This window comes from Callorhinchus milii, unplaced genomic scaffold (assembly GCF_018977255.1).
Source record: "Callorhinchus milii isolate IMCB2004 unplaced genomic scaffold, IMCB_Cmil_1.0 Scaffold1, whole genome shotgun sequence".
Lineage (NCBI taxonomy): Eukaryota > Metazoa > Chordata > Chondrichthyes > Chimaeriformes > Callorhinchidae > Callorhinchus > Callorhinchus milii.
The window spans coordinates 4,118,998-4,131,819 of record NW_024704742.1 but is presented as its reverse complement, the minus strand read 5'-3'; the positions used below and the strand labels follow the sequence as shown (position 1 = coordinate 4,131,819).

The 12,822-nt window shown below is 43.9% G+C and overlaps 1 protein-coding gene across 1 annotated transcript in view; it reads left to right on the top strand.

Moving 5' to 3' along the window:
* zcchc7 (zinc finger, CCHC domain containing 7) overlaps positions 1-2,387 on the top strand; it is a 128,344-nt gene extending 125,957 nt beyond the window's left edge. The window contains exons 8-9 of the mRNA XM_042336513.1: positions 393-510; positions 1,295-2,387. Of these exons, the coding sequence (XP_042192447.1) occupies positions 393-510; positions 1,295-1,833 (657 nt within the window). The 3' untranslated portion in view covers positions 1,834-2,387. The remainder of the gene's footprint in view (positions 1-392; positions 511-1,294) is intronic.
* Positions 2,388-12,822: the final 10,435 nt, after the last annotated feature.

Below are 12,822 nucleotides of genomic sequence, written 5' to 3'. Positions count from 1 at the left end.
GTAGGGGTAGGAGGGTGGCCGAAGGCACGGTTGAAGATGAGGGTCTTGAGACATGTTTTGAAGGAGGCAAGGGAGGGAGCAAGATGAAGGGAATGTGGGATGGAGTTCCAAGGGGTGGCAGCAGAGAGACTGAAGGCCCAATCAACGCAGGGAAGTGGTACCAGGAGAGGGTAATGATTATGCATATGATTATATGCTCGGGCTTGGTGGCGCAGGCTATTTGGGCTGCACGGCCTTCTGTCGTAAATGTTTATTTTCCTGCTATATCAGATGAAAAATTGAGCCTTAACATCAATTTGCTTGTACTGTCAAATGTGAGCGGCCCATTGTTACAAACGGAAGAATTTTACTGTTGTTTCATCATTAAGTATATTGTTTTGGTGATTTAACAGGAGTGCAAAGCCAGGCGGATGTTCAGTGACAACTTCCCTGCGTCACCGTTTGTGTATCACTACGACACGGCCAAAGAGATAGGGTGCAGAAATTATCGGATAAAGAAGAAAATGAAAGGTTTGTTCCATTGGTTATGATTTGGTATCACGCCTTTCGCTGTAAAGGGCAGTGACTGTTTTGTGCCGGATGTGTGTTCAGACTGAAAATTGCAGGCACAAACATGGCCCATCATACTAATGTCCTGGCTGGTCTCTCTTCAACCGTGCCTTCAGCTCCCCTCTTGACTCTCTACCCCCTCCTCGCTCCCTCCCTTCCCTCCCCCTGACCATTTCCCCCCTGCTCGGGTCCCGACCCAACTGTCCACAGCGCTTTGGGACGTCCTCCCGACGTGAAAGGCGCTCTATAAATGAAATCTTGTTGTTGTTAAGTTTTTAAGGATGTCAGATTGTGCTGTTTCACCCTCCCCTCCCATGCTCTTTGGCTAACCTTTCCCAAGCTCAACCAGCTTTCTGCAATATCTGTTTGGTATTTCCTTAGAGCAAAACAATCGAGATTAGGAATACATCACAGATCAAAGCAATCGTGAATTACACTGGGTTTTTGTTTTGCGCAAAATGATGCCAACTCTATCTGCTAATATTAGGTATCAACTTGGCTCAGTTGGTAGCACTCTCGCCTCGTAGTATAGAATTCAAAATCCTTGTCCTCGCCTTCAAGCCCCTGCACGCCTTGCTTCTTCCTACCTCTGGGACCTGCTAACCCCGTATCAACCTGTCCGCTCTCTCCGCTCAGCGGGCTCCAGCTTGCTCCACGTCCCCCACCCAGGACTAGAACTTTCTCTTTCCAGTTGGTAATTGACTCCTGACCACCAAACAAATTAACATTCCCTTATTATTTACAGTTACCTTTCCAGATCTGCAAGTGGCTAGTCTTGTTAAGATGTCAGAGGCGGAAGGCAAGCAAGTGCTCTCCAAGAAAATGCTAAAAAGACAAAAGCGAGAGCTGAACAAGAAAAGAAGAGAAAAAGCAAAGCAGAAAAAGAGTGAGAAATCATCTTTGACTGAAAATCCATCTGAGAAGCATTGTCACAGATCCTCCAAATTTTCCAGAAAGATTAACAAAGAGATTGATAAGGATTTTCCTAGAGGGCTTGCAGCATGCTCACCAGGACTTAACAGATCACAGCACACACACCACCGGGGCTCTCTATTGTTTCTACCCAGTGAAAAATATTCGAGGAGAAAGAGAAAGATATCGAAGAGAAAACAAACGGAAAGAGAATCTGTGCCTGGGTTAACTAAGCCCAGGAAAAAGAGGAAGAGAGCAAGGAAGAACGAAACTCACGCCAACGAAGAGGCTTCCTCGGGCATAGCTAATGATTTACTAATAATTAAACAAAGAACAAAGAAGGTCAAAAGGCGTTCCCGCAAATTAGATTGAGCAGTTTTCAGACTACAAAGAGCAAGAATTAGTGAATAGTTGATTGGATTCTAGGATCAACGATATCACCGCCAACTTCCATTTAGATAGCGCCCTCCACGCAGGGCAGTGTCTCAGAGCTCTTACATGTGTCGATACCCTTTTTTAAAATGTTAATCATGCACTCGCTGGTGACTGTGAATTCCTGATGTCAACGAGATAGTGGGGAAATGCTAAGGAGAAGCAAGGTACCGTGTAGTGGGAGGGAGCGTAGTGTTTCAGAAGCAAGTCACTGTCCTGCTTGTGTACATTTAGAGAGACACTGACCAAAGTCTAGGTGCAGGTCATCTCTCTCATGCTTTCAGCTAAAGATTATTTTGGTGTGAATAAAAAAAAATACACAATTTTCCAATGAAGATCAGTAGTTTGATGCAATTTAAGTAAATTTTAATACCTGCTATACGCTGCAATTAGTGTGAGGATTTAGTTACCTATTTGTAATTAAACTTGCTGAGCAGGTTTCTGTAATTGCTTATTGTACTTGTACTTATTAAACATTTCAAAATTCCTCAGTACAACCAGTGTCCTTTCTTCACTTATCTGCAAAAAAAAAACATGCAACGAATGTTAAATTACAACGGTTTTCAGGTCAGTGTTCTGACCAACAACAGCAACAACTTGCATTCATGTAGCATCCTGGAGGGCTTGACCAGAGCGAGATAGTTTTGAATTGTGAGCAATTAATTGTTTATGGCTGAGTAATCATCTGTCACTTCACTACGTACACGTAATTTTCATGTAGGAAATTGTTTGGCAACTCTTTACACTGTGTGGATCATCAGGCCAAGGGAACAGGAGGAAGGTGATGAGACCGAAGGGAGTGTTTTCAAAAAGGTTTTGACTGCAGGAAGAGAGGATACACAGTTACAATCTCCAATTATTGCCCATCTCCAACCTCCCTTTCCTCTCCAAGGTCCTGGAACGAGTCGTTGCTTCCCAGCTTCGCTCCTGCCGCTCCCTCTGTGAACTACGACGTAGATTCAAGATAATTGGCAAAAGAACCAGAGGGGAGATGAGAAATTGCTCCAAATCCTCTGCCCAGCCCGCCCCACCAACGGCGGTCGTGCCTTCAGCCTATCTGCCCCCACTCTTTGGAACTCCAACCCACAGTCCCTTCACCTTTATCCCTCCTTTGCCTCCTTCAAGGCACGTCTAAAGACCCTCCTCTTCAACCGCTCCTTTGGGCACACTCCCTGATCCCAACCCCCAGCTCGGGTCCAAATCCTTGACTGTCCGGTGCCTTGGGATGTCCTCCCAACAGGAAAGGCGTTATACAAATGTAATTTGTTGTTGATATGAGAAGCTCTTACAGCATCCTACATAAAGCCTGTGTGAGGATTGCAGTCTCGATCAGTTGCAGTCATAGGCACGTAAGCAGCTTGATTTACTTCTGAATTTACATTTTGGGTCACTCGACTTTCATATAAATGAAAAACAAATTAATTTAAATTAATTTGTCAAAAGATTTAAATTCCAATTGCATTCAAATCTGCTCCCCAACTCCCAAGTAAATTGAAGAGGGAGAATAACCTTATATACAAATTTTCCCTGCTATCATTGCCAAGAGGCATGTTTATCGCAGGGGAAACAGAAACTTAACAGATCTACTTATAATTTTGTTATTTGTAGAGTAATTTATTATAATTGCCATACATTCAAATCCAATTGAGCTTTTAGGGGTTTAACATAAAGTAAACACAAACGTAAAGTAAGCATAAATGGTTTTCTCTTCCACCCCCCACACCCCCACCCCAATCCTCAATAGTCTTGTGAAAATTGAAACAATTTATGGATAGTCCTTTGACTTCAGATTTTTTTGAATAAAATGACACCTTTAATAGAAACCCAATTCAAATAGTTCCGACTTAGGATGTGGTTTAACCACATCATCTCCATACTATTGCTCTACAAAACAATTGTGTTTTCAACGAAATGCAGCTCGATGGGCATAGAGTTGAGTCACTGAGCCTTGATCGCTGTGTCTCTGGTTTACATGTCTTTTTGTATAAAGCAAGAGGGCCTATCACCAGCCCGGTCTGCACATGCTTACACTGGAAATGTTTGTTCATTCTCACTCTCCTGCCGATGAATTAATTGGAAATCCAGTTAATCTTTTGAGGATTGGAATGAGAGTTTAAGCACCAGAACAAATGTTATAACCAGATTACATTTTTCTTTTTATGTGCAATGTGCTATGGTTTTCAAGAATTTTGTCTAGTTCTTCTTGGGTAAGTTGTAGGAATTTTTGCCTTTTACCTTAAATAAAGCGGAGCTGCTTAGTGTTATGGTTTTAATTAGCGCAGCAATCTTATTTACAGGGCTCAGCAATGGAACTCCCACATTAAAGGCTTCCTGAAGTGACACGATCTAATGGGATTCGGGGAATGACGGCCAGTTGGAATTGTCATTTTTTTGGTGGTGGTAGCGGAGAACTCAACTATTACTGACAGAGTCAGAGAGGCAGATTCTGATCAGAGATCCGAACTAAAACTTTACGTTTCAATATACTGAATGCTGCCAATCAACTGTCCGGAAGCCATAAATATGTTATCTTACACAAACTGTGCTATACACACATGCTACGGAAGATCCAACAAGAATCTAACGGAATATATTCATTCACTGAGTGGAACACAAGTAATATTTGAGGTGAGTTGCTGAGTTATTCATCTCCATTCTCCGAGACGTTACCCCAGGTGAACAGCACTATATAAATACAAGTTGTTGTTTGACGGAGAACTTTAAATTTAGCAAAACCCGATGTGTTTTCAACATGGTCAGGCTGGCTCAGTTGGTGGTCCTCTCGCCTCTTGAGTCAACAGGTTCGAGCCCCGTGTCGGGACTTTGAACGCACGGTCTCGGCTGACCCTCCAATGCAGTGCTGGGGATGTACTGCATTGTTGGAGGTGCCACCCTTTGGATGAGATGATAAACCAAGACCATATCTGCCTGTCTAGGTGGATGTTACTATTCTAAATTGGCTGCCGCACTTGCGTGCAAATACACAGTCGCTACACTCCACAGTAAAATCCCGGGAAGCTCTTTGAGACGTGTTGATGATGTGATAACAGGACGGGATAGATTTTCCGCCAATGATACTCTCTGGACACGCCTGTCAATCTCTGATAAGAGAAGGTTCATTGTCGGGTGTTAACCAGATGTTCACTCCGATGCTTTTTAACCCCTGGAGTATTGCAGGCTAATTCACTTATCCAAATCCCACCAGCACCCTGGTGGTGAGTGAACTGGTCTGCAATGCTCCGAGGGCTAATAATTATAATTATAATCCTTGCATTTGATACAGCACCTTATCCACGTGGTCGAGACATCTCGAAGCGCTTCACAGAATACACAGAATGTGTAGTGACCGTGTATTTTGTGGGCGAAACGCGGCAGCCAATTGCGCACAGCGGTGTCAAAAGCAGCTGCTTCGTACCATTTTTTCAAAAAATTGGAGGGGTTGTTATTGGGACAAGTACAGAAAACAGTTCAATATTATTCATGTACAATTTGTGGTGGGATTGATAATTTCATGCCATTGTTATCGTCACAATTAGCAGTGTTTTGTAATGAACCAAACATTCCTAGGTTCACATGATTCATGTCGATCTCCACGAGGTGCACCGCAGTGTCCCACAAATAGTGGTGGATTGAGTGACCACGTTATTATTAATATTATTTTTATTACCAAGACAAGGTAATACTGTCCCTGGTGCGTATCTCGATTCAAATTCCAGGGATTCTTAGCAAAATAGACCTGGTTTTGATAATCCTGATAGCCTCGGTCTAGCCTCTCCACCTTGTTGCCAGATTAAATGGGGGTGGGGGGGGGGAGAGGGAGACATGTAACCCTTGTTTAACCATCGTACGTGTTATTTGGAAGGAGGGGGTCAAATTTATTTCTGATCAACCAGCCAAAAGGCCTTTCAAATGTGTCCTTGCCTTTTGGCTGGTTAATTGCTGTGACCTTTCATCTTTTCTCTGGCGTTCGCAATGAGTTTCCTCCTGGGCTGTCAGGTTCGCATGATTTAGGGCTCCTTCCCATGTCTGGTTAAAAACAATCCATAGTCGGGTGCTGTATAAATGTGGCTGCTCCCCTGACCGCCCTCAGCATTCTACTAATTTGGGGAAAGGGCTTTAATTTCAATCCTGTTACCACTACCATTAAATCTTTATTAGTGTTCTTTCAACTCTCGAACATCTGGCTTTTTTGGGGGGCAGCTGGGTGTCTGACACCCATCGCCATGTTTTAAGAGTATCCAAACCAAGCTGAGATTACCAGGGGCATCCCACCCTACACGTGCAAATGGATACCCCGGCATCTGTTGTAGCGTAACGAGGTTAAACATGGTGCGCATACAACCCAATCATCATCAATTGTATTGAGATCGCATTTGAGATGCCGTCCATCCGGTGTGAAGGGCGCTATATAAATGCAAGTTGTTTATGCTTTTGTGCTTGTAAAATCCACATTCCCAACAGTTTCACTTCACACGTCTACGGGAATTGAAGGGTTACTTCTCTCTAAGCAGCTTCAGCTGGTCAGCGTGAAAGTATTTGTCAGTGTTCCTTTGGCTCCTTGAAGACTCTTTTAATTCTGTCACGGACTCATCGGTGTTAACCCTGCAACCACTCAAATGACTTAGGTTGAATCAAAATGTTCCGGGCAAATATTTAAACAATTGTCACAATAATCTGGACGCATGTCTGGTCACCAGCTCATGATTGGCAGCTGCAAATCTAAATCGTTCAAAACTCTGCCGCCCGCATTCTCACCTGCACCAAACTCCGCTCCCCGATCACCTCAGTCCTTGCTAGACTGCACTATCCCAGAGATTTCAAGATCCTCACCCTTGTATTCAAGTCCCTGTACTCCTCTGCACCCCCCGACCTCTCTGACCTCCTCTCTCCTCAAAACAGTACCCGTTGCCTCCGTTCCTCCAGGTCTGGCCTCCTCCTCGTCCCCCGAGTCCTCCGCTCCACTCTCGACGGCAGTGCCTTCAGCCACTATGCCCCGAGGCTCTGGAACTGCCTTCCTCACTCCCTTCGTCTCGCCCCCTCCCTTCCCATTTTCAGATCTCTGCTGAAGACCATTCTTTTCGACCGCGCCTTGGGTCACCTTCCCCCCCCTCTCCCTGGCGCGGCCCCGGGATCCGTTACTGTAAAGCGCTCTGAGACGCCGCCCGGCGTGGAGGGCGCGACATAAATCCAAGTTGTTGTTGTTGCTGGTGGCTCCCAAGACGTTTCCCACAAAAGTTTCTTATTTTAACTCTTTTCTTACAGTGCAGATAAACTGAACTAGAACAGTAGATTTAACGTAATCAAAATACCGTTAACAGAGTGGACAGACTCAAGCTCCGAAGGAGACGGGTCTGATTTGATTAATTTATACAGGGAGTGAGCAGTAATTGTATGGATTTGACAAGACGCGGAGGCAGTAGAGGCTGATTGTGCCAGTAGGTTCAAAAGGGAATTATCAACACCTCTGATCTCTTCATCTTTTGTCCTCCACCTAATTTTTTCTATTGTCTTTCCCTCCCCGCCCCCTTCTCTGGTTGTCCTTATAATCTACTCCCTTCCAACATCCCCCAGTTCTGACGAAAGGTCATCGACCTGAAATGTTAACTCACTTTCCTCTCTCCGTAGATGCTGCTGCTTGTTCCCAGCGATGTCTGTTTTTATTTCAAAATTAAGCCAATGTTTAAAATAAAGTGTGAACTCTTCTGAAATACTACACAGAGTACATCTGGACCCAGCGAGACAACTACAGTTTTACCCCTGTTAGCCGTGAAGATCAGTGAACCTCTAAGAATATTTTGTTTTGAAATGAAATATTGGGCAGAATTGCGGAACGTTCCTACATTCAGTTTCATATGCGTTCGCCCACAAATACACAGTCGCTACACTGTACAACAACAACAAATTACACTTTCATAGCGCCCTTCGAGTCAGAAAGACGTCCCAGGGCGCTGGACAATCAGGGTTTTTGGCCCCGAGCTGGGAGTTGGGGTCAGGAGAGGTGGAGGGCGGGGGTGTGGGGGGGTGTTGAGGGTGGGAAGGTGGCCGAAAGGCACGTTCGAAGAGGAAGGTCTTCAGACGGGACTTGAAGGAGGCAAGTGTATCAGCATTTTGAGACCTCCTTCCGACACGAAAGGCACTGTACCAAACCCAAGGAATTGTATTATTCTGTTGAAAGTCGGTACCTTTTAAGTACTGGAGTCCTGTAGCTCAGTGGTTAGAGCACTCGCTTTGCAAGCGAGAGACCTGAGTTCAATTCCAGGCAGAGGGCAAAACCTTGGGCAAGTTTCCTTACTCCACACAGAACCTAATAATAATCCCTCCAAAAAAAAAACAATAATAAAATTGGTCATTTTCAATCTACGACTGTTTGTGGGACATTGCTGTGCGCAATTGGCTGCCGCGTTCGCCCACAAATATACAGTCAATTCACTTTACAGTGTGTTCTGTGAAGCGCTTTGGGACGTCCTCCCGACGTGAAAAGCGCTATATCAAATGCAAGGATTATTATTATTATTACTGAAATAATCGTGACTTGAATGTGTGTCGCACTTTTCGTGCTAAATGTACTGAAATACTTTTGCTGAACAGCGCTCATTTCTGATTTGGAGCAAAAATGAGAGATAAACTATAAAGCAAGAATAATCCGCACACACTTGTGTTTTCCTCTCTCCATGGAATAAATGATAAACAGAAGTGTTTATCACGCTTCTCTACTGTTTGCGGCAGGTTTCCGTTGGCTTTCCAGTCAGAAATTAACAGTGACAGCGGCTCTGCAATTCAGGGTTGACATGAAATCAACTTTGGAAGAAATTCACTTTGTGATCTTGGATTTTAATTGTGAGGGTTCAGGGGTTTTGCTCAGTGTTTGTGTGTGTGTGTGTGCTATTTGCAAGCGGTGTTGGGCTTTAGAAGCCTTGTAGCAACATGACAATGGAGTTGGGGGTAGACTGGTCGCTCAACTCGATAAACATTTGACTCGCAACTAAAAGTCCATCAGTTCAGTTCCGTGGGTTGCCTGTCAATCAAAGTGATGGCGAGTGCTGTGCGGTTGTAACGTTTGCTGACTCAGGGGAGAATAAAGTGATGTTATCCCACTCCTCACACTCGAATCACCTCTCCTGCAACTTGTCTAAAACATTACTGACAAGGTTGTTGGAGGCGTCTCTATCAGTCTCTCACTCCTTACCTAGCTCTCTCGGCTCCTCTCCTTTGACCCTGAAGGTTCACTCACTACACTGGGAAACAAATGCAATCATAAACAAAAAACTAAGTTGAAACCATTTTACAATCTTTGTTACGGTTCTCACTGCCGTGTTGGGCAGAGAGTTGGACACTCTAGATGAGTGATGAGAATATATAATATAATAATAATAATAATAATAATAATAATCCTTGCATTTGATGTAGCGCTTTCCATGTCTTCAAGACGTCTCAAAGTGCTTTACAGAATGTACTGTAAAGTGAATTGACTGTAAACTTGTGGGCGAGATGCGGCAGCCAATTGCGCACAGTCTGTGCTTCCCACAAATCGTTGGGGATTAAGTGACCAAATTATTATTATTGACGCAACATTAATTCAAATATTATAAGCAACTAAACATAAGTCTATATATTGGTTGGGCAACATAATAGAAAAAAATAAGAAGGAAACGTCAAAAATGAATCATGATTTAACATCAGGCAGCATTTGTGGGGAAAGGATTTCAACCTGTACGTCAAGCCCACAACTGACAAGATTGACACAAACTCGTATGAATTATAAAACAGCAGTTTCTAAATCAACGTGGTCATTGTGAACTAATTGGCTGCCAGGTTTCGCCCACAAAAAATACAATCAATTCACTTTAAAGTGAGTAAACACAGAAGTCGCTGGGAACACAAAGAAGGTCAGGCAGCATCCATGGAGAGAGGAAAATGAATTAACGTTTGAGGTCTATGAGCTTTCGTCAGGACGTTTCAAGTTAACTCACTTTCCTCTCGCCATAGGTGCTGCCTGACCTGCTGCGTGTTCCCAGCGACTTCTGTGTTTAATCCAGGTTTACAGAATCTGCAGTATTTTACCTTTTGTTTCACTTTACAGTGCATTCCGCGAAGCGCTTTGAGACGTCTCGAAGATGCGATAAGGTGCTATATCAACCGTAAGGAATATTATTATTAACTTTCTGACTCCGAGGCGAGAGTTCTACCAACTCAGCCAAGCTGACACCTTAACCAATAAAAGGTATTCAAGATATATTGGTCCAGGATTTGTGCAATGCAGTTAAACATTTCTGCAGGACATGAACCCAGTATTTTATTTACAATTAGTTACTGATTAAACAAAGCGAAATTTCAAACTACTTCGCTTTTGCACATTTGTTGCAATCCCATGGGCATGTACAATATGTTGAAACTGAGCGCAGACAGATCGATTGGAGGACAATAATTGTCTTTGAATAAGCTGCCTGTCGTCAGTAGTTGCCTGCTGTATGCTAACGTTCATTGCTCTTTGATTATTACCCATTAATGTTTTTAAAATGTAAAGACTCTCTAGGCTTGGGCGCTCTAGATGCCTTTATACAACACAAGTATTTTTTGCGGGTTGTTTTTTGAAGGAATTATTACCCCCCAGAAAAGCGATCCTTCAATCGACTAACAACTGGGTTCCTACTTACCGCTGGGTAAACAGAGGCGTGTGGACTAAGGAAACTTGCCTAACTTTTGCCCTATCCAGGAATCGAACCCAGGTTCTCTCGCTTGCGAGGCAAGTGCTCCAACCATGAGCTACAGGACTTTTAGTGCCTCTGACTCCGATAGGCAAATATTTCAGGGCAGATCAAAGCTGTTTGTAACTCACAAAATAGGTCACAATTGGAAACCACGTTATTCAGTCACATTACTCAGGTTAATTGGCTTTAATTGGCTTCCAACACTTTGGATTTCAGGGTAAAAATAAAGCAAAACCCTTTCAACCTCAATGTGGTAAATTTAGCACCAATTCTTAAAGTATCTTCGAAGTCGCATGTGAGCTGCTACTATTGCTGTCATGTCCAGGGTGTAATTCTTGGGGATCCAAGTGATGTGCCTTGTTATATCTGACTCTATTTTGTAAACCTTTTTTTCTTATTGATACCAGAATCCATTGTTAGCGAACACCTTCGAAGAGACATTCCTCCCGGGTTCACGTTTAACTATATATTAACGCAGCGTTTTCGAGTGTCCAGAATTCGGCAAAGTTGTAAATAGAATTTAAATTCTAAAGCTGTTTTTTTTTCTCTGCTCCGGGGGAATGTTACCCTCTTGTTCCAGTCTGCTTGACATCATTAATGTGTTACGCATCTAAACTACAGGGCTGTATTTGCAAAACGGCTGTTTCATGGCACAACCCATGAAAAAGGGGCGACTTTGTCACACTGCGACAGAAGACTGCTACAGAATTTCACAGGACCAGGAATCACAGCACAGGAGAAGGCCATTTGGCTCCTCGAGTTAATCTTGAATTGGGTCCTCCACCAGAGCTGATCACTGTAATCTCAATTCTCTGCCCTTTCCCTGGACCCCTTAACATTGTTCCTCTCGAATTGACACGTGAAATCGATTGGGAATAATACCCAGGAGCGCTGAAAATAAGGAACGGATAGAGATTGTTCATTTTGTCACACAGTGAAGGGAGCCGTGACCATTACCACAGGTTAACTGATGCTTTGCTGCAAATCTGTTGGAGATGACAGAGGGACACAGATTTTTGCATCACTGCAATCAGAGACGTGACAATATTGAGACTCACTATTTTATGTTTTAGAAAATTGTGCCCTCCATTCACTGCATACTATATAAATGCATGTTGTTGTTGTTGTTATATCTAGTGCCTTTCACATCGGGCAGCACACTGCTGGTGGGCACTCCCAAGCGACGCAATTTAGACCAGATCATGTGTTGTTTATTTCATCTCAGTCCACAGGTAAATCACATTAGGAAGACACAATGAAAGGATTAGCCTAAATTTGGCCCCCATTAGCACTTTGTTTACATTTAAAGGGGCACTCTCTTCCTGAAATTATGGATTTCACGAATCTTTTTCATTCATAGGGTTCACATTTTATTTCCGCCATTAATTGTTTTTGCTCAACTGCAACAGAATTGGCAAACCGGGTTCAATAAAAAAAAATTCTGTGCCAAAAGACTTTTTTTGTACAAAAGCAAACTTAAGAAGGCGGTGGGGGGGCGAAACATTAGTCAAGTCGCCTTACTCCACACGTCTCTGTTCAGGAGTAAGTAGGAACCTCGATGGGCGGCTCGCTTTTCTGAGGTTAATAATCCCTTCCAAAAAAAAAATTTTAATAAATAATTTGGTCACTCAATCCACCACTGTTTGTGGGACACACCTGTTCAATATCTATTTGCTTGGGTCAATTCCCACATGTATGCGGATGACCCCTAACTCTATCTCTCTGCCTTTCACCGTCGATTCCAGGACCACTGCTGTCCTCACAGACTGCCTATTGGACATCAAGTCCTGGCTGAGAGCTAACGTCCTGCAGTTCAATGTCAACAAGACCGAATCCCTCCGGCTTAGCTCCCGTCAGTGCCTCCATACCTTGTGCGCCGACAGCATCTCTACATCTCAAGGAGCCAAGACAGAACCTCGATGTCCTGTTCAACCCTCAACTGTCCTTCATAGCCCACATCCGTGCTATAACCCCACCTCCGCAACATCGCCCGGTTCTGCTACTGTCTCACATCGCAGGCAGCTGAGACCCTCATACACGCATGCATAACATCCAGGCTTGACCATGCAAACTCTTCTGTGACCCCATCACCCCCATCCTCGCCCGACTCCACCGACTTCCCATCACACAGAGGATACAGTTGAAGAACCTGGTCCTCACCGTCAAAGCCCTCCATAGCCTTGCTCCACCCCCCGCAGCCACCTACCTCTGCGATCTATAT